Genomic DNA, 22,716 nt, shown 5'->3' on the forward strand with positions numbered 1-22,716 from the left:
ATTTTTTAAAAATCCCATGTAAACTTAAACATAATGTAGTGATCTTCCCTGAAATGAGGAGGAGAATTTTCTAAGCATGTGTTACAGAATGTATGATAGAGAACACAGTGTGCAGTGTGCTGTATTGCAGACATTTTAGGGCAGATCTGCAATGCAGTGTACTTTGCAGCAGAGTGAGAACTTTCTTACAACACACACTGCTCAGGGTATCTACAAATACAAAAAGAAAAGGCAGGGTTGAGGGAAACTTTCATAATATGTTGATCACAGAGCAGATGCTGGACACATGGTAATGGGATTAAGATGCTTGGTAACAGGTTACTAAGCAAGGTATTTAAATACAAAATCTTTTTAGATGGTAGAGGTTGGGACTAGATGTAGGAGCAATGGAGTTAAAAGAACAGGAAAGCAAAAAAGTAGCATCAGTGATCAAATAAATCAGGCAACAGATATTTTTAAAACCAGGGAAAGCAGAGGTCTGGCAGCATAGAATAATGTTTCTAAAAAAGGATGCTTTTTAGGACTCCCCCTTAGTAACAGCTGTTAGGAAAATTTGCATTTGAAACTCTAAACAAATAAAAATCTCCTCCTCATTCTGAAGAGGAGGTTCAAGCTGTAGTCACAATGTTCTGAAGTAAATGCCATATGATTATGAAAACATGGTGTGTCATGCAGTACTCTTCTAAAATAAGTGCATCATTGCCAGATAGGGCATGTAGGCTATATAGTCTCTGTTTTAGAGCAGTAGTGAATGCTGTAATGTCCCTGTTGCATTCACTATTAGAGGGTAAATATAACTTCTGTTTTGTTTTTAAGGAAAGAAGGATTGTCCAAGTGTGGAAGATGTAAACAGGCGTTTTACTGCAATGTGGAATGTCAGGTACGTGTTCTGATACCTCGTGAGAATGGTGGGGATGCAGTTCACTAAAGCAGTAAACTTCACTTTTCATTAGTACTTACAGGCTATAATTAACACAACTGCAGTTGGGAACAGCAGACAGGTCACTTTGATCACCCACAGATGTTGAGAGTAAAGTTGTGCCTTGGACAACTACAGGATTTAATCAAAATAAATTGGTAAAAATTAATTGTGCTGAGCCATGTTTCTGTTTGATTAGGGCCACCTTTCAGTCCACTCTCTATCTTAGTAACAGTAACTTATTTCTTCTTTAAGAGTGTGCAGGTGGTTTAACATTAGTCCGGTGAGGAAGCCTATGTCTAGGTGAAAAAATAAATATGCTTTTTTCGGAATTTATTTGCAAATGTGTACAAACCTCCTGTACTCCCCCTCTTAATCATATATTTCCACTAAAGAGCTAGTTAACCACAGTAGGTATGCTCTGATGTTAAAAGCTCCAAAACAAAAATATATGAACATGCTCTAAGGTAGCATATCGTGAAAAAAACAGACCATCTAAAACACTGCAGTGCAGTTATCCTTCTATTTTTATTTTGTTTTGAAAAGAAAGCTCATTCTTGCTTAATGAATCTAGCCAAATCCAGTATCTAGCCTTTGCATGCTGTCAACCTGACCTAAAGGAACCGTGCTGATTACACATTGGAAAAATAAACTCCATCCAAGAGCTATCTAAATAACAAAGCAGATGTTCTAACTGTGTGGAACCCTATAGGGCTAGGGCCATGGTGCTGAACGTTGTTCTTGAAGGACTTTGGTGACCAAACTCTTGGCACGTAAACAAAATTTAAAAGCTAGCAAATCATTGAAGCCCTCCCTTAGGTAGTGATGTGCTGATTATCAGTTTATAGTTTGCCTGCAAATATTCCACATTCCTGCTAGGTAGGTGGATGCATTGTAATTGCATCTAGGAACAGGACAGCTGATTTAGAATGTTTGCTGCTTCAGAAAGAGCTTATGTTAAGAAGTTATATTCTCTTCTAAATGATAATATTGCATTAATGTATTATATGTATTATCACTTCAGTATTTTTGCCTCTCTTTTACCTAGATCCAAGCTTCTAGCTTTCCTACTGGTGGTTTGTAGTTCTCTTGTAACCAAAAGTAACCGATCCTCTTGTAACCAAAAGTAAAACAAAACAAAAAACCCACTAAACATGAGGCCCAATTCCACTGCTCTTAGTGCTTTATTCCATAATTAATACATTGCAGATCACCTGCTGTTTTACTGCTCATGTTTTACTTTCTCCAAATTTCTTTTTTTCTTTTTGCTGTAATAAAATGTCTTTCCAGAAGGCAAGCTTGACATCTACTCAGGATTTCTGAATATCTCCGAAGTTGCAAGGGACAACATTCAGCAGAAGTATTAGCTGTCTGATAAGTTTCATGTAACACTAATGTGTTTTAGTTATCAAGTTCTTCAGTAATGTTCTTGTGTCTTAACTGTGGTTTGAGCACTGGCATTAGCATGTTCTCTGTTACTGTAAGGGAAAATGCACAGGGTTTTTAGCTGTCTAACTGGCATAAATTTATCTTCAGGGTTTTGGGCCTTCTCGAATCACAGAGGTGAAATTTACAGACATAGCTGGGATTGAATTCTTTTGGCGTTCTTTCAAAGTTACCTTCAAGCATAATGTACTTTAGAAACCAGTCTCAACTGACTGTACGTGCCGCACAGACAATCTACATTGCATCTTCATCCTTGTCTTGTTCAAAGGCACTTCTCAGCAGTTCAGAAAATCTTTGTCGAAGCTGAGAAGGACATCTGTGCCTTGATATTGAACTTGTAACACTGCAATATACAGTAAATGTTTCCCTTTCAGCCCCCATGGATGTGAGACTCAGTGCTTTGGTCTTCTTCACGCCAAACTGATAAAAGTCTGGGGCTGTACTTAAGAGTTCTTGAGGCAATGCTTTTTTGTCCCCCCCACCCCTTTGTCCATAACTCTATAAATCCACAGTCCTCTGCCCAGTTTGGTTAAAAACTGCATTTAGAATAATCGTCTGGTATGGTTAACTCATTATTTCAGTAACTTTGAATATGCTTCAGTGTGCTGGTTGTTCATCATGTTTAATGTACTCTGTGGGATACGCAGTCCATTTCAATTTAACTCATACTTCTTTTTCTAAAAGCTGCAGTACCTCAGCTAATTTGAAATTTATTCTCCGAGTGTAACTTGGAAAAAAAAGTGGAAAAAGTTGCAAACAAAATCATTTGTATAAGTTTTTCGTAATTATGAATTCAGTGACTCCTAGAAATTGCGCTCTGTAATCAAGACTCTGCATCTAGTGATCTGTATTGTGTCTTCAGATACACCCCTGCAACTCCAGTGTCTTCAGAAATTAAAGGGCATGAGCATACTTGAAGGCAGTATTTGGAGATATGTAGTAGCCTTGATTGCCAGCTTTTAAAGTAGCTTCCAAGCCTTAATAAATTAAGACTTGCAACATGTCTTTGCAGAAGGTATTTCTGTTTGCACAAGTGGTGATGCTAGAGCCCATAGATATTTTGACATGCTCAGGGTTACACACAAAGTTTGTGGCAGATATGTTTTTTTTCCCCTAGATACGTGGGAGATACATTTGTGCTTTTTTTAAATGTATCCTGCAACACAAGGGCCCAGATTGCAGCATGATTCCTTTTCACTTTACTTTCAGTATAAAGCAAACCTAAATCTGCCACAGTTAGCTAAGGAAGAATTAGAACAGAGGAAAAACATTTTTTTTCAGGGGTGCAGAGCTGGCCTGGCAGTCTCTATATTTGCATACTTTGCAATTGGCCGAGGAGATGTGTCCCAGGTTCCCTTAAATAATGCTCACTGTTGTCAAGAAGGTTTTGGTCTATTAGGCAGCTGGCAGCCGGTATAATTTAGAGAAACTAGAAGGCTCGACTGTCTTAAGTTGGGAAATTCTTAGAGACGGAGTCAGCCTAGGACTAGGGGATTAGTGAAGTAACCATTTATTACTATTATTTTTATACCCAAACCCTGTCTGACCTTCCCTGTGTACATGGTGGCTGGAGCTGAGCCCTGTAGCCCAAGGTCACTATATCTTCCTTGGTCCTGTCTTGCAATCCAGACCTTCTTCTGATACAGTTTGTGATTCATACAACTCTGGTTTTACAGCTGATTCATACCACTTTGGTTTATACTCCTGGTTTTACAAAGCACTGGCCTGTTATTACATTAATGAAATTCATATACCATGTGTAGCTAGCTGCCTTTTAAAATTACCATAATTTTAGTAAAATGGTGTGGGACCTATGCCTTTCCCCCTCTTCCCCCCTCAGAAATTAGCTGCTGGACAGCTGTAAAATGAAATGTTTTATGAGGGTTTCAAGAAGGTTAAAATGTGGAGATGGTGAACTATAAGCCAGTTAGTAGCATTCCTTTTTCAGCTATTAAACACAGCTATTGTTTATCCTTTAAGGAGAGATATGTTTAGCTAATCATAGTGCAGAATGCTAGGAACTTGTCTCTCCCTTCAGCATGTGAAATGTGCTCTGGAAATAGAGGACTTGGAGATTCTGTGTGTGTGTTGAACTGTTTTACAATGTCTGTTTCCACAGCAAGGAAAATTCATGTATTTGGCATCAACCAGTAGGTCTCAAAATCGAACTGTAAACAGGAAATACTCTTCAAGAAGCTGTGTTTTTTAGTGAGGTCTCCCAGGAGTCTGGCGTTGGCAGTGTACCATATAACACTTCTGCCTATGACTTGGAAGAAAACAAAAGGAATACTGCGAAGGATCCAACCAAGCCAGGGGGGATCCAAACCAGAACTAGAGAAACAAGCTCCTATTAGTAAGGGCTCTTGGAAGGAGCAGTCTGAAAAAGTTTCCTCTGGAGTGTGATTAAAATCTTTAAAAAAAATCAAAAAATCAAAAAAAATCTGGGTCTAGTCAGGCTAGTTTTCTGGGGACTGAGGAGACTGCATCTCACCATAGTCTGCACTGTTTGTAGTCCCTTTCTCTTTGTTTGGCTTTCTCTGCCTGTTTATATAGCCAAGCCCCTAAAGGAATAATACGCTTTATCATCATTGCTTATGAAGGTTACAGATGATGTAAATATTGCAGAAGTGGTAAGTAGTGAAGAAGACAGAATGATCTTGATTGTTTGGGAAGCTGGGTGTAAGCAAACAGTTTGCATTTTAATGTAACCAAATGTGAAGTCATGTGTCCCAGGACAAAGAGTGAGGGCTATACTTATGGGATGGGGGATTTTGTCGTAGGAAGAAGGAATTTTGAGAGGATTGAGGATCATGATGAATACTTGGCTAAATCTGAACTTCCACAACTACACTGGGGCCAAAAGGGGTAATATGACCCTTGCTTATGTAAGTGCGAAGAGCGATGACAAGGCTATGTTACTTTCACAATTAAGGCAGGATTTTGATAAATCGGAGAGGGTGAGAAGATAAAACTCATAATAGAATTTGGAAATATGCCATAAAGTGTAAGACTTAAATTGATTTCTTTAGCATAACCAAGTAAAGGGTGATCTAAATTACAGTGTACAAATATGTACATGGGAAGTGGGCATTTGACAGATAGAAAGCTTTTCAGCCTAGCTAGCATGACAGGTTCAGCTTTTAGGAGTGTGAAGTGGGACATGTTTGGACTAGAAATAATGTGAAAAATTTTAACAGTGAGGATTGTTAACCGTTGGAGCAATTTTGCCAGGGCTGTAGAAGATACTTCCATTGCTGGAAATTTTAAAATCAAGATGACATCTTTTAGAACAATTACCTGTCGTATAAATAAAAGATTATGGGTAATTCTGAGAACTCCTATGCCCTAAGTTAAACAAGAAGTACAACTAGAAATTCATAGTAGTTTTGCATGGTTTTACAATCTATAAAGCCATTGATGTCAACATTTTTGTTGACTCCAGTGAGGAAATACTTTAGTCCCTGATGTACAGTTTTGGGCAATGCAATTGAACAGCTCAGAAGGAGAAAAATTAACTTTTAAACCATCTTTGTCTTCCCCCTTATAACTCATCCTCCATCATATAAGGACTGGGCTTGTCACCCAGTGCAACTTAGAACAACCTCAGGCTGCTCGGAGTGGCACCCAAGTTGTTTGACAACTATATCATTACGAGGTAATCTTGTGGATGTGGGTTAAGGCAGTTTTCCAGGTGCTCTTAGACCTGTTTCCTATGCATCTAATTTATAGTTTCATGAATAGCCTTGTATTTGCAAAAACTCCGCACATCTGTGTAAAGATGTATTTAACACAAATATAACTTGGTATAGTTACATCAAAATTGATTAAATTGAATATACCTCCATGCTTGGAAAAAAAGCATGAGACTTGCAACTGTTAAGTTCTATTACTAGAGTTATTCAAAATTACTAATCAGAACCTGTATTTTAGCCTTGCCTTCCATGTGAGAGCATGAGGCTGGGGGGAGGCTTTAAGGGTAGTAGATTTAGAACAAATAAGAGGAAATGCTTCAGTAGTGTGTATGGTCTGTAAAGTCCAGTGGTAAAATTCACTGCTTAAAGCAGCCACTTTTAAAAATACAGCCGTGGGACTTGTCAAAGGATTAGATAACTGTTCTTAATGGGACAATACCTGGAGTCTTGAGTGGAGAAAAGTTTGCTTCGATTTCACTGGACTTCGCAGTAAAGTAAAAACTACAGGATTTGACCCATGCTAATGCTTGACCAAGTGGTCCCTTCAGCTTCTGCAAGTGAAGCAAACTGAAAAGCAGTGGCGAACAGGAGGTGAATGATAGAACGGTAGGGAGTAGGATTTTATTGGAGCATCTGTGCAGTCAGGGCTTTACATGGAAGCAAAAGACACCCAAGAGGTCAGCCTGCGCACTTCTGGACAGTCTCCTAAATTCTGACAATTCTGGAGGGTAAGCTCCCCCCGACCCAGAAAAAAATCCTGTATTGCATGATCTGCCTGAAACTCTGAATCTGCTTATGAGGTTTCCTTTCCCCTGCATGGAAATGGTGTAGAACCAATGCTGATTTATTCCCAGGTTATTAAAGACAGCACTCTGTAGGACAGGTATGCCAACTAAGGCTGTGTTAAGGTTTACTAAACTTCATTCCCTCCAGGGAAAAGCTGTCTTGAAAGTATTAGTGTATGGAGATGCTTGTTTCTCTGTCTTTTATGCCATCAGTTGAATATTCATTCACTGAAGTTGTGCATAGCTCCAGAAGTATCTCTGATCTCATTTCTGCTAACTTGACACCTGTTTCCTTTTGCCCTAACTGCTTCAGCACCTATTTCACTTCTCACTCTTACTAATCTTCATGTCTCATTCCCTGCTACTCTCTATGCCTAGTGATCTCCCTTCCCCGATCTTTCTCTAGTCCAGTCCTTCTTAAAAGCTTGCTATGTCTGTGAACTGTTCAAACATTCATCCATGCCAGTCAGAAATACCATCCAGTCTGACAGTGTGTATACAGAGAAGAGAGTGGCAGAAAAAACAAGGGTGTGACCTTCTAAGTGATGTAGTGCTTTGAGTGAGTTATACTGCAATACCTTTACTCACACTGAATAATAGATTCACTTGTGGAACTGTTGGAGTATTTGGAACTATTTAACATGAGTATAGGACCTAATCATTTGCAGTATCAGACTTTATTAGGTCCTCCATTTGCTTTCTCAAACTCATTGTGTTATGTGTATGTCTGTCTTCTGAAATGGATTTCCACTGGGTGAAACCTGTCCTTATATGAATCTTTTACTGTGCTAACAAGGCACATCATTGACTCTTAACTAACAAGAGTAATGTTTACATGCCAATGAATATTTAAGGTCATGTAGAATACCCAAATAATCATCTTTTTGGACTTGTATTACGTATTTATTCCTGGGTACTAGAGTTTTTTGATGATATGCTTCATGGGAGTCCAGTCTTCTGGCAAATAATCAGGTAGTCCCAACAGATGGAGTCACTTTGAAGAACTTGGTTGAGGAGATTATATTTCCACTCTTTGATGTAGAAAACATAAGCCGTAGCAAACTTCCTTTCCAAAAGTGTTGTCACTCAGCCTTTACTGAAGGGAAAAGTACTGTAGGTGTAATGAAAATAGGAAGAAAATATCATTAATGTAGCACTAGGGATTCAGTCAGAACAATGCTACCTGCTATAATTTAAACCACTTAGAGAAAACGTGGAAAAGAATGCTAAATGCAGTCCTGCTGTGATCGCAGAGAAGGCTTCTGTCAGAATGTTTCCATGCCACGTATTATTCAGTCATCACTACTCTCTGTTCCTGCAATGTTTGGGGCTTTTATCTCATTTTGCACAATTCAGCCATATCTTGTTCCTTTAACCTCCCTACTAGTTCTCATAACTCAGTATGATTCTGCCTGAGGAAAGATTTTAATTAACAGTGCTTAAAGAATAAAAGCAGCAAATGCATTTTAAAAAACATTACTTTAAGACAGTATCTTGGTTTTGTTTTATTCAGGCACTCTTAAGGCAATACATGTGAACAGGAGCAGGTATAAAAACTTTGTGGACTGATCCTATGTTCACCATATACATAAAACTCTTGCACTGAAGTCACTGGGAGTTTGGAGTTTTTCATTGATTGAAGGATTGGGTCTGTGTTTTGTATTTCTTCTTGGTTAAGAACACACAAAATAAAGACTGAGGGTCTGTGAATAGGAAATGGGTATCTTCTTAGGACAAAGTTTGCAGTGTAACTTGCATCAGTGGAATTACTTAAGATTTTTCTTCCTTTTTTTTTTTTCTTTTTTAACGATACGGCTAAAATGGAACTTACTTTAATTCCCATTCAACCTATATATTGTTGTGCCCTTTTAGAACTTCGCATCCTAGCTTGTTTCATGTAGCTTGTCTGTAATGTTGTTTGTTTTCAAAATGTAAAATTGGACTCTTGAAGGCATTGGACTTGATTTTGCAAGTTGCTGAATATCTGCACATTTTTAAACCTCACCACCTTCTCCTTAAGCATGGTGTGAGTTGAAGGTTTTTGTTCCCTCAGAAGGTGAGCCCATATATGGGGTAATTAAAATGGCCATTTTTTATTGAGGATTCCTGAAACGTTAAGATGAAGCTATGTCTCTGACCTTTTAATTTTGGTATAGATGTCTTAAATAATAGTGGGCCAGTTTGTCTCCGGGGCACTTGAGTTGCTCTTAATCCTTGTGTGATACTTGACGGTGGTCAGGGTAGGACGGTGCTATAATTTCATTCAGTGTGGCATATTGAGCCTACTTTAAAGGCTTGTGACCTTGACTTCTGTATGAGAATGTCATGCCAGTATTTTTCTTGGAACTGCCAAAAATTTCTATATTTCCATTTCATTTGCTTCTGTAGTAAGCCTATGGGATTTTTCTATGGTTTTCTTTCACCTCCACCAATCTTTCTCTAGCTAAGGTGTCTTACTTGATGGTAGAGCTGATTTGCTCCTTAATCATGTAAGAGGATGGTGCATAAATGTGTGCATTTGTGTCTATGGAGGGACTTAGACATTGTACTTTGATTTATGTTCTGAATATGCAGATAAGGTAGAATGTGCTCTGGTTGGAGAAAGGACCGCACCACTATTAACATGCATCACTTTGTGGAGGCCTTCATTGCTTGGATAGATTCCATTCATAAGGTGATCAAAAAAGTCACAGATGCCTTAGAACAGCTGTTCCTGACTTTGAGGGATAGCACAAAATTGATAACAGTCACATTAAACATTTTACTATGTGCTAAACGAAATACGTAACATAGATATTTTTAAGTTAAAGAATGCCTTTTTTCCTCCTCTTTTTTTCTGATCTCTAATCGTTCAGTTATTTTATTGGTTAGCTCCACTATTATTTGGCTGTGTATTGTTCTAACTAATAAAATAATGCTGATAAATTGGGTCAGCACGGCTGGTCCTGATCTTGCATAACTGTCTTTGTATTAATGTAAATTCATTGATTTTTTTTTTTAGGTGACTTATGCCTGAGTGTGCCAGTCATATCTGAATTAGGGCCAGTGTATGCATTAGAAGGAAATGAACCCGCATATTCATCAAGCAGGGATCTGTTTTCCTCTGAACACTGAGAACTGATGATTGCATATTCATTTCTTCGAAATGTATATTTTTATTTCTACCAAATAAATGAAGATCATCTGACCAAAGCTCATCTCTTGTGAACACATTAAAAACAAATGCAGGATGGCTACACATCCCTTAATAATGACTCAAGCTTTGTTCCAGTTTAGTGAGTGTCATCTTATTTTTCTAAAGGAAACACATTTCACTTGACCTCCAGGTTCTGGCAGGACTTGCTGCGTCCTCTTTTTCAGCCCTTTATCTACAACAGTTTTTTTGGGTTTTTTTTTAACCTTTCAGAAAGAAGATTGGCCGATGCACAAGCTGGAATGCTCTGCCATGTGCATTTTTGGGCAGAAGTGGAATCCCTCTGAGACTGTGAGGCTGACGGCAAGGATTCTTGCCAAACAGGTGAGCGGAATGCAAGACTTGGGAGCATTTTTTTTTTTTTCCCGGAGGGAGGAGGCATGGGGAAGGGAGCCAGGAAAATGAAAATTTGACCTATAGTAACTGTCCCTGCAGAGGATGTTTCCTACCATTGTCCTGTGTATAGACAGGTCGCAGTACTGCATGTGAGCCACTTCAGAAAAGATGACCGAAGCTGCTACAGTAGTGTGAGGGACCATTATGCCTTTTTTTCATGAGCTCTGAAGCAGTCTCTTGAGAATTGAGGCATTGCTGAATACAGACAAGAAACTGGCCAGGTTTACTAACAGCTCTCCAAGGATGAGAGGTTTGATTCTCCATTCATTTATGCCAGTGCAAATTGGAGCCCTTTAATGGGCACATCCCACAAGCGTGCACGTGCAGTTTCCAGTGCCTCAAAGCCATTTGAGGCATTACAAACACCATGCGTCAATGCCATCTGAGGCACTGTAAACAGCACCCACATGTGCACCGGAGATCCCAGTATCAAAAAAACTGCCACTAAAAAAAAATGATGTGGTGTACGTGACAGCAGCTTGTGCTACTAGAAGCTGGAGCCTGGCTGGCCAGAGCCACTGCTGCTGGCCCAGGAGGCACCCAGGATCCCATGTAAGGCTGCTGGGGCCAGCAGAGGTGCTGGCCTCAGCCTCCCCTACCCCACCCGGGTCCCGTTCCTGTGTGCCAGAGCGCACACGCAGGCGCATGCTTGGACAAATAGCAGTGGTACAAATATGTGTTGCTGCTATTTGTCCCATGGGAAACACATGCTGCTGCATGTGCATGCTTGTGGGGATGCACCCAATGAAGCCATTGGAATTGTTAGGGCAGAACTAGCATAAGTGATAAAATTAGGCCCAGTGGTTGGTTTGTTAAATTCTAACGCATGCTACTTTTGGTGTGGTAAGCACTGGCTTTTTCATTGGTAGCCACTTGTGTTGGACTACCACACTTTTTTACGTAAGTCTTACTTCCTCCAGAACCAACTGCATTACATCATTTACTGTACAGTATCATATTGCTGCAGCATCATCCATTCTATAAGCTCCATATACATTTTGTGGTTCTGATTTTCAGTTACAGCTGCCAGATTAATGGAGTTACCCTGTGGTGTAAAACTGAAGTCTGAAAGAGGGTACCCAAGTCAGTGATCTGTAGGGAGAGGAAAAAAAATTGTAGGAAAATTTCACATGAATGTATTTGCTCTAATCTGGCAGACAAGGTTCTTTGGGTGAATCTGATATCTTTTATTAGATCAACTTGAATAGTTGCCAAAAAAAAAAAAAATGTTAAGCAAGCTTTTGGGTTCAAAAACCCTTCGTCAGGCTGAGGAAGTTTCAGCAATTGGTGTGCGCATTTTCTGGATGGAATGAAAAGCTTTAATCTTGTATGGTTAATTGTATCTGGGATATTCCTTGAAATACAGAATTTGGTGATGGTAAGAAGGGCACAGAAGTGTTTGGAGGGAGCAGATGGGGCCTGTAAATTTCAAGGTTATTACAGTGTATATCTTTGGAAAAGCTCTAAATTTTATCTGTAAAAATAAATGCTCTTTGAAGCATATTTGTATGATTGAGGTTTGCTTATGTGACAAGGGCAACCTGGATAGTGTATGCAGAGAGAGAGAGGATTTTGATGGCCTGCTGGGAAGGTAGCCTGCATACTTGTGTGTGTGTGTGTGTGTGTGTGCAAGTGCATGCATGTGGTAATTAAAGCACAGTTGAGTGGTGATCCACAAACAAAATTAGATGCTTAATGATAAAAAAGTCATTGGAATAAATTTGTGCTTTTATAGCTTACGGGTGCTGGGGGAGAACCCTCCATGTCATATAAAAGCTAAATATGCAAACCATAGTCCCTGAACCTCAGCTGCTGGGCCACCTGCAAAGCCATATTTAATGGCCAAGATTACAAAGAAGTGGCCTTAGGCCAACAATGGAGCACTGCTTTTGAACTCTGTCAACAGTGAGTTTATTCACTTTCCTCAAAGCGAAACCTGTCTCCTGCCTGCTTGCTATTGTTAGCAGCTTTCTGGGTGTCTGGAACAAAGCAAATGACATATTTAAAATACTGTTCTGTTTATGTATGCAAATTTGATAGGAGTTAATGTTTTTAACTGCTTAATTTGGCTCACAGAGGATATTTCTTTTTCTTTTTTAAGGTTAGTGAATTTCATTGGATCATTTTCTTTTAACAGTTGTAAGGCCCATACACTAAGAGTTTTTTGTTTTGGTTTGCAGGCAAAAAATCAGTGTAGGAGTCAGCTGATAAAATCATTGCTAGCTTTAAAAAAAATTTTTTTCTTTTTTTTTTCTTTGCAATATTTTTTCTATTTTTAGAAAATCCACCCTGAAAGAACGCAATCGGAAAAACTCCTCGGTGTCAAAGAGTTCGAATCACGTGAGTAGAGAAGCTTTTCAGGTAGCATGGGCAGTCCTTCATAGAGCATTCAGGAACTGCTGCATTATCCTTCATCAAAATCTTCTCAGAGTAATTCAGTTTTTGGAGGGGATGAAAGAGAACCACATTTTCTAGAGTTTTGATACCTCTTTGCTTTATTTGTCTCCTGGTAGCTTAGGGAGTAGGGAAGTGAGGTTGAAACTTCAGACAGACTAATTACATAGTGTCCATCCATCTGATAGACACTGGTGACTCCTGTGAATTGTAATGTTGCAGAACTAAAATAGCTGGTCTTGTTACCAGCGGGCATAAAATCAGACAGTACAGTTGCTTGATGGTGACAATGACTAAGGGGCTAATTGCAGAACCCTCTGGACTGCAGTTCAGTATTTGTCACTGCCAGTCAAATCTGACATGTTATCTTTGATTGTGTTGAAATTCCATGTCCTGAATGCTCCAAAGTGATCTGAGGAAGGAGAGAAGCCAATAGCTAGCTTTTATCTTGAAGGTTATTGCTTTTCTCCTTTGAGGCAGAGTTAGAAATTGAGCAACTGTTGAGGAAACTAACCAGCCTAGAATAGTCTTCACAGCTCTCTACGGTTGCTCTCTTTCTTGGTACTGGCAGTAATGAGAAGATGCTGACATGCACATGTCAGTCAGTGAAAGTGGTCAGGGTCCACAATAGTCCATCACTGGGGTGAGAGGTGGCAGTTGTTTAACCAAATTCAGTAGACTTCTAAATAGTTTTAACAGAGCAGATGAATGAGATAACCACCCCAGTTGGGGAAATGAGGTAGACTTGCCAACATTTTTACCTAAGCCATGGTGGCCCATACTTGAAAACATTTCTAAACGTAACTTGTAGGTATTTTAGTGGGGTGGTGGGGAGGGAGCGCTTGAGGAGAGTGGGTGATGGCTGAAGGGTTTCCTCTGTAAAAGTCCTTGGGATTAATAAGGTAACGTGCAGCAATAATGTCCTTGTCCACTACTGGTGTTTAGTCTCTCTCTTTAAAATGGTGTTAGATGTTACTTTCTAATCTGGCACAATTTTCCAGTTTACACATGGCCTTGAAAGAAGTGCTTCTCACTGAAATGCAAATGCTTGCAATATTTCCAGCTGTCTGTTCTGTGTGTGACAGGGTGGGGGGAGCAGGAGATAAGTGTTTCCCATACAAGTACTGACCTGTTCTAACCTGGATTTGGCTGTAGTTAACAAGGAGCCTGTTTCTTGTACTGCAGTAGGTTGTCTTCTTTTTCCACAGACCTTGATAAACTAGACAATGAAAAGAGAGAGCTGATTCAGAATGACATTGCTGCTCTTCATCACTTTTATTCAAAGCACATCGAATACCCTGACAATGCTGCCCTTGTAGTCCTATTTGCACAAGTAAGTTGGCTAGAATAAAATCAGCGTAGGTAGGTGTTACTGTACAAGGACTTAGTCATCATGAAAGAAACAGGCTATCAACAGCAATGGAGATTGTTGCCTTCTTTTTATCCACAGCCTTAGATGACAGTGGCTAAAACTTCCTATGTTACTCTGTTAATCTCTGCCAATGCACAGCTTCTAAATGTGTTAAGTTGGTTATTACCTTCCATCTGCCAAAGGTAGTGAAGAGGCAAAATTTCATTTTGCATAACATTTAGAAATCCTAAAATGCTTAATTACCCCTTCTTTTTCTTACCTGAATTTAACCCATCCAAATTCTCTAAACTTAGTGTATTTACTAAAACCCAAGAATGATGCCCCTCACCCCACTTTTTCCCCTCTTTCCTCTACTTCCAAAAATGTGAAAGCTCATGTTAATTCAAAATGATGAAATATCGCCCCAGCCTTCAGTAGTTTAAAATACCAACACAAACTGCCAGCTCTGGTGCTGATTTCTTTCTTTCTTTTAAGATCTCAATTATTAGTTTGTGTCTGCCTGTTCCCTTCAGGTAGATCACTATCTACTAGCAAGAAGGGATGGTCAATAATAGTCTAATTAGAGATTAAATTTCTGTTTTAGAGGTGAATAATAGTCACCTTCAAAATTTACTATACTGAACATTTCTGTACTGAACACTTTCAGTTGCATTCACTGAACCATCTACATTCCCATGATATTTATACCTTTTTTCTATAATCAAAAACAAAATAAAAATCTATTTTGGAGTTTTTATTTCAGTGAGTGATGTAAAATAGAGAAGCATCCAAACTGAAACTGTTCAGATTCTCGCTTTGCTTCTGAATATTTTTACTAGAAAGTAATCAAAACAGTCAAGGGATATTATTATACTTTGACAGTATTCTCAATAAATATAATTATAAGAAATTTAGATTTTCACTAAAACAGTAGTTTTTCCTTCTCCATCTTATCCTTGAGTGATCATTTCACATGGTGTTACTTCTGCTGACTGCCAAATATATTGCTTCACCCAGTCCCACAGCTGAGTCTTCTCTCTGACATTGACTCTTGGAGACATTGCTCTCAGCTTAAGGTGAACTTTTAAAAGTGTGTTTACACTAGAACTTTTAGCTCAAGTTAACTGATTAGCATTTAACATGCTTGTCAATAGCCATTATGGGCAGCTATCAAATGTTTGTGTCCTGGAACAAGCTCCTTTTGGTTTTAGCTGTAGGGTAAAGTTTTTTTTCTAGAAAAAACCTGGAGCGGGGTGACAGGGAGAGTCCAGGCTTGTACTTTACAAATGCATGCTAAGTAGTGATTGGTTAAGTCAAATGAACAACAGTAGCGTAGATGTGATCTGTTTCTCCCCAAAGTTTTCCTCGCTAGCTTATTCTCTGTTACTGGTGATAACATTACCTATCCCTACTCCTGTAGCCAAGGCCAGCAACCTGGGATTTGGTCATCTTTGTGTCTCACCCCAATGTGTGTGAGCCTCAGTATTGGATGCAATGTCCACGGCACCTCTGAGATGCAATTGTTTATATTCTGCAAAGCAGAAATTCTTTTCCTAGCCCTCTTTATCTCCCATTCTCTGTTACTACAAACTCCTTTTCTCTAGCAGCCCTGTAGTTTTCCTGTCTTTTATCCATATAGAATTCAGCTATTGAGGTCAGTCCCCTAGCCTATTAACCTGACCACATCACACTCTCATGAAATTCCCCAATTTACTTCTCTGGACTTCTCAACGTTCATCCCATCACACTCCAATATCTTGGTAACCTCATCCCCCTTCCCCCCATGTGTTGTTTTACACTTGTTGCACCTTATTTTTAGATCTGATTAGAAGCTCTTTAGGGAAGAATATGTTTATACAGCACACAGCACTTTGCAGCCACCAGCCTGACTTGAGATCCTTTGAAGCTACAATGCTATAAATAGTACTTTTTACAAGCTATTTTACTGTCCTAAAGGTAGTGATTATGTGTGTGTTTGGGAGGGGAAAGGTTTTTGTTATTGCAAATTCCTTTAGCATCCCTGCAATTCACATTGTATCTGTGGTAACAGTTATGAGTTTAAGTAATTCAATGTTTTGTTTTGTTTTTTTTAAATTTGAGGGAAACTTCTGTGCTTCTAGCATACAGAAGCTACATATAGGCTGGTTAGCAAAGTATAAAACTGTTTCTAGTATTTCTTCCCACTTTTTTTTTTAAACTAGAGTACAGGGAGGAAAAGGAGGAATTATTTCAAGGAGTTTTGTTTTTAGGAGAAAATCTTTATTATATTTACATGATTGGTTGTGCCTAAATCCGTTGTGACACTTGCTTCTGAGATAATCATTTTTGTTTCATTCCAATACTTCTATAAGAAAAAGAGATTTTGATTTATGACAAGGAGGAGCAGGGTGATGGGATAACTTTTCATTGACTTCAGTGTGGCTGGCAGCGAAAATGCAACTGACGTATTCAATAGGACATGCATTTTTAGTTGCTGTGAATGTATATGAGAAGCACAGTTTTTTTTTGATTGATAGTATATTTATTGTCACTGAGACTTTTGACTTCAATGCTGAAATTCTCATTTAGGCTAAAATGCAATTGATTTCTATGAATAAAATGAGAATTGGGATTTTGGAAATTTTTTTAAAGATTCAATAATGTTTTAATATGTAGTTTGTCTGACTTTTTGACTTATGTCTAGGTATTTTCGTGTTGAAATGTGAAACCATTCTCTAACCCCATCCTTTGTCACTTGCCCCCTTTCAATTTCCTCAGTAGCTTCTGCCTCCTTTGCCCATGAAAAGTTCAAGGTCCTTGTTCACTACTATCATATCTTTGTATTTGTATTGTGGTTTCAATTCAAAAACACAACCAGTTGCATCCCCATTAGGTCCTGTCCTCTATACCATATATTCATTCAAGGCTCTGCACAACCATGATCTGGCTCTTGTTCATGTCTACACTTTCCCTCATGCAGGTAGTGTTGTCTAGTTCCTTTATTTTTCAGCATTTCTTTTGCACCAAACTCTGGTCCCATTGGAAATGATAGCAAAATTCCTTTGTTAAAACAAGATTCAGTCCCTCCTTTGTTCTGCCACTTCTCAGTGTCATGCCTGGCTTCACATTGTATCCTCTCCTTGGAACAGATCTTGCCCACTTTCTTCCATGCTCTTAAGTTTCATGTCTTGTGCCTGGCCTTCCAAGGCTGATGTCCTCCATGTTGTGGACCAGAGTAGGACTCTACACAGTTGTACTTGAATGCTTGGTTATTGGTCTTTTGTGTAGGTTCTGCTAAATGAGATTGCAAATTCATCAGTGTGAGGACTTGGTCCTTCCTGTTTCTCTGAAGTGTCTTTTGACAACAGTGGCCTCTGTACATGTGCTGACTAAGATAAGAAATTGTAACCATATTATTCAGGTTTGCTTTTCAGTATAGTCATAGGCAGATCCAGGATTTTGTAAAGGGAAAAAAGCTCCAGAGCTGCTCTTGTCCTACTCCAGCCAGGCATGGGGAAACAGTTTCAGCCAGGGACAGCAGCAGCAGTGGTGGTAGTGGGAGGGTTCACCTGGTCCTCCCTCTGCTTTTGGGCTGGTGGTAAACATCTGGGGGGACTGGGCACAGCGGGGGAACCTACCTGCTGCAGCTGGTGTCTGCTAAGTCTAGCAGGCCTCATGCAGCCCAACTGGCATGGGGCAAAACTTGCTTCTGGCATTCCCTCCTACCCCTGGTCAGGTAGGGACAGTGGTAGGTAGTGATGGGCAGGGGAGAGAGAAGGAGATAATGCAAAGGGAGGAGACATACTGCTGAGCATGGAGATGAAGGGGGAATTCTTATCTGCTCCAGGGACTTAAGTCCCTGTGTGCTGCTTGTGCAGTGAGATCTAAAAGAGGGATGCAGCTGTGATATTGCACCTCCTCTGGATCTGCCCCTGAGTATAGTTACCTCTCCAGGGAGATCTGTTATGTTAATGTCGAGTGTCAAATTAAAGTGGATTGGGCTGGCCAGGGAGCTTTGCTAATGTTTCTTTATTCTTTTAGGTTAACTGTAATGGCTTCACAATCGAAGATGAAGAACTGTCTCACCTGGGGTCAGCAGTATTTCCTGAGTAAGCTGGATTTTACTTTTTTATGGAATATGCATATTTATTTTAAAAAATCTCTACTGCATGTTAGGGGATGTTGTACTCAAACTGAATTAAAATGTAAATTAAGATATGCCTTTCTATTAGTATTGTTTCTAATAAAATACTTAATTTATTTTGCATTTGACTTATCTTGGAGTGTCCTACAACCCACTTCAATAAAACACTCAAGGTTATGCCATGTTTACGTGACTGTAAGATGAGGATTTTTTTTCTTCCAGTCAGTATGAGGAAGAAAAGACTCTTGTCTGTATTTACATACAAGGAAATCTGAATACCTTGGCTATCATTAAACTGCTGCCAGAAGCTGCATGTGCTCAGAAATGGAAGCCAATTATGAAATTAATTAATTGCAGCCAACACTGAACATGCTTGTGAAACACATGGCCCATATTGGGCAAACATACTGATGGGAACCTTTCTTTGTATGTGGCCCTTAAAAAAAATATGGGTAGGTGTTCCCTCCCTAGGGAACTGGCACCAGGCTTGGAGGTACTGCAATACCAGACCAGCACTAGGAGCGCCAGAGCCAGCCCTGACACCCCATCAAATGCTACTACATCAAATGCTACTACATTTTATTTTAGCCAAACAAAACTGAGATGCTGATGGAAACCTACCCCAAAGATAGGTTAGTGCAGCCTATTTGAATAACATATAGTACCCATTGTACTCAGTCCCCCTCTCTTTTTCAAGTCATGGTGAACCACTACATTAATTACATTTCAACTTCCCCTTCATGCACACAGCTGAGCACTGCCTTTCTTTCCCATTTCCATTGACTCCTGTTTCTTCACCAGCCTTAAATCCCTGGCAGATATCACTTTAACCTCCATGTAGGTAAGATGCTCTGTTACCCCCTCTCTTGGCCTGTTGTTTGTGCTTAATGTGACCCTGCCTTCCGTGAGTTAGAGCTGGACCAGGTGATCCCACGCCTCATCTGCATGTAAATTTTTGGAGGATCCCAGGACTCATGACAACAACATCTGGTTCTATTTATGAGTGAGGGGCTAATTAGCACATGGATCCCTTGTGGGGGTATCTGGAATGTATGCACATAGTGAGCAGTGCGGGCTATGGGATTATAAAGGCTTGAAAGGGTGTTGATTCTGCTGAGGCGCAGCCCACTGAACTGTATGATAAATCATGAGACTTTTGGCTTTGGACTAATATCATGCATAGTTTGTACTATGCATAAGTAGGTACACAAGTGCTGCTTAAAAGTTTGCAAAAAGGTAAAATGCATCAATTCTGGACAGACTTAGTCTGTAGGTACTTGTAGTAGTTTGCCTTTATGCAAATTACCGCAGGTATGCTTATTTCAAAGTCAGTGTTTTCAGGTTTGCCCCTCACTTTCATTTGCTCGGGGAGAGCAGGGTCTGACAGTAAGGTGGGGAAGGGGCTTCAGGCAGAAGAAATTGTGGGGGCAGAGGACAAGGAGGCTACCTGCCCCCCCCCCCCTTTTTTTTTTAAATTTCCCTGCTTTAGCAGTGGGAGTGGGACAAATTCAGAACAAACCTCCAATAATTAAATTCTGTACCTGGAGAATTTATAACAACTATATACATTTTTAATACATAGAATCTAATTATTGGGGGATTGACTTATATTTAAGGTCCTCTTATATTCGAGCAAATATGGTAGTTTTATGATTTCATACAGTGTTGATTTAAAACCTAATGGGTTCATCTCAGTTGCACTATGAGTTTGTTTTGAAGCCGTAAAACTCAGGTTGTGAACTAAAATCCAAGATTCATACGAACTAGTAATTTGCTAATCAGTGGTCTTTGCAGATGACTGATGTAATAATGGTGCCTACTCTGAGCACTTACTCTGGAACAGCTGGTGGTATCCCATCTAGATGCAGGTGTAATATACCCTGGTGTTAATGTGTGTCTGTGTTCAGGTCCAAAGCTGACGACAGTCCTCCCCTGTCGGAGTAGCTGCATCCATACCAAGGGTGGAGCAAAAGTAGGTTTAGACTGGATATTGGGAAAAAGTTCTTCACTGTTAGAACAAACAGGTTCAGGTAGGTGATTCTCCCTCTCTACGTGGCACTGGTCAGGCCACAGCTGGAGTACTGTGTCCAGTTCTGGATGCCGCAGTTCAAGCAGGATGCGGACAACCTGGAGAGGGTCCAAAGAAGAGCCACTCGTCTGATTTGGAGGTGTGCAGGGAAGGCCCTATGAGGAAAGGCTAAGAGATCTCTCTTCAGCCTGTCCAAGAGAAGGCTGAGAAGGAGACCTTGTGGCGGCATATAAATTCATAAGGGGAGAGCAACATGAAATGTGCGATGATCTGTTTACCAGGAACCCCCTGGAACAACGAGGAGCAATGAACAATTCAAGGAACAATGAACAATTCAAGGAGCTGGCAGGCATCATAGCTCAGCCCGTGGCATGGATCTTTGAGAACTCCTGGTGCTCTGGTGAAGTGCCCAAAGACTGGAAGAAGGCCAGTGTGGTGCCTATCTTCAAGAAAGGGAGGAAAGTAGATCCGTCAAACTACAGGCCCATCAGCCTGACCTCTACCCTGGGGAAGGTCTTGGAAAAGATTATGAAAGAGGCCATCGTTAACAGACTAGCTGATGGTAATATCCTGAGGGATAGCGAGCATGGGTTTGTTGTGGGTAGGTCTTGCTTGACCAATCTCGTTTCCTGTTGTACTCGGCCTTGGTGAGGCCGCAGGTGGAGTACTGCATCCAGTTTTGGGCTCCACAATTCAAAAAGGATGTGGAGAAGCTTGAGAGGGTGCAGAGGACAGCCATGTGCATGATCAGAGGTCAGCAAAACAGACCTTATGACAAGGCTCTTCAGCTTGGAAAAGTGCAGGTTCAGGGGTGATCTGGTGGCCACCTATAAGTTTATCGGGGTGCTCACCAGGATCTGGCAGAATGACTATTCACCAGAGTGCCCCAAGGGATGACAAGATGGAACTGTCACAAACTAGTCCACAACCGATTCAGGCTGGACATAAGAAAGAACTTTACTGTCCGAGCCCCCAAGGTCTGGAATAGACTGCCGCCAGAGGTGGTTCAAGCACTCACTTTGAACACCTTCAAGACATACTTGGATGTTTGTCTTGCTGGGATCCTATGACTCTAGCTGACTTCCTGCCCCTCGGGCAGAGGGCTGGACTCAATGATCCTCCAGGGTCCCTTCCAGCCCAAATGCCTATGAAATGGCCATAAGCTATTGGAGAGTAGGTTTAGACTGGACATTAGAAAAAACTTCTTCACGGTCAGGTTTGCCAGGATCTGGAATGGTGCTTGCCACATCCTTGGAGGTTTTCAAGAGGAGACTGGACAGGCACCTGGCTGGGATCACATGATCCCAGGTTTGGTGACGCTTTTGTTGCCTGCCAGGAGCAGGGGGTCAGACTAGATGGCCCACTGAGGTCCCTTCCGACCCTAGAATCTATGAAACAGTGAGGCAGTGGAATAGATTGCTGAAGGAAGTTGTGGACTTTCCACCACTGGAGATGTTCAACAAGGTTGGACAGCTACTGGTCAGGGATGACACGGGCATAGCAGAACCGAAGCATAGCTATGTGTATTTCTCATGCTTCTGGGCTTTGTTGGTTGCCACATGGGAGTGGGAGGAAATCTTGTGCCCTTGACCCCCAAGCTTTCTGCTGCGTGTCAAAGTTGTGGGGGTTTTTTGTCTTTTAAATCTTCTGCAAAGGCATTAGGTGTTTCATAGATTCATAGATGCTAGGGTTGGAAGGAACCTCAATAGATCATCGAGTGCCACCCCCTGCATAGACAGGAAAGTGCTGGGTTCAGATGCCCCCAGCCAGATGCCCATCCAACCTCCTCTTGAAGACCCCTAGGGTAGGGGAGAGCACCACCTCCCTTGGGATCCCATTCCAGACCTTGGCCACTCTAACTGTGAAGAAGTGCCTCCTAATGGCCAGTCTAAATCTGCTCTCTGCTAGCTTATGGCCATTATTTCTTGTAACCCCCAGGGACACCTTGGTGAGTAGAGCCTCACCAATTCCCTTCTGCGCCCCCATGATGAATTTATAGGCAGGCACAAGGTCGCCTCTCATCCTTCTCTTGCGGAGGCTGAAGAGGTCCAGGTGCCTTAGTCTCTCCTTGGAGGGCTTGACCTGCAAGCCTTTAACCATGCAAGTGGCCCTCCTCTGGACGCTCTCCAGCTTATCCACATCCCTTTTGAAGTGTGGTGCCCAAAACTGCGCAGTACTCCAACTGTGGTCTGACCAGCGTCCCACAGAGGGGAAGTATCACCTCCTTGGTTCTGTTTGTCATGCATCTGCTGATGCATGATAAAGTGCAGTTAGCTTTTCTGATGACTTCGTCACACTGACGACTCATGTTCATCTGGGAGTCCACTAGGACTCCAAGATCCCTTTCCGCTTCTGTGCTACCGAGCAGGTCATTTCCTAGGCAGTAGG

General features: G+C 40.8%; 1 protein-coding gene across 1 annotated transcript in view; it reads left to right on the plus strand.

Annotated features, from left to right (window-relative positions):
* Nucleotides 1–22,716, plus strand: part of SMYD2 (SET and MYND domain containing 2) — a 41,737-nt gene that overhangs the window by 442 nt on the left and 18,579 nt on the right. The window contains exons 2-6 of the mRNA XM_019548576.1: nucleotides 785–880; nucleotides 10,249–10,359; nucleotides 12,711–12,771; nucleotides 14,034–14,158; nucleotides 18,197–18,264. Of these exons, the coding sequence (XP_019404121.1) occupies nucleotides 785–880; nucleotides 10,249–10,359; nucleotides 12,711–12,771; nucleotides 14,034–14,158; nucleotides 18,197–18,264 (461 nt within the window). The remainder of the gene's footprint in view (nucleotides 1–784; nucleotides 881–10,248; nucleotides 10,360–12,710; nucleotides 12,772–14,033; nucleotides 14,159–18,196; nucleotides 18,265–22,716) is intronic.

Source organism: Crocodylus porosus, unplaced genomic scaffold, assembly GCF_001723895.1.
Source record: "Crocodylus porosus isolate Cpor-Errol unplaced genomic scaffold, CroPor_comp1, whole genome shotgun sequence".
Lineage (NCBI taxonomy): Eukaryota > Metazoa > Chordata > Crocodylia > Crocodylidae > Crocodylus > Crocodylus porosus.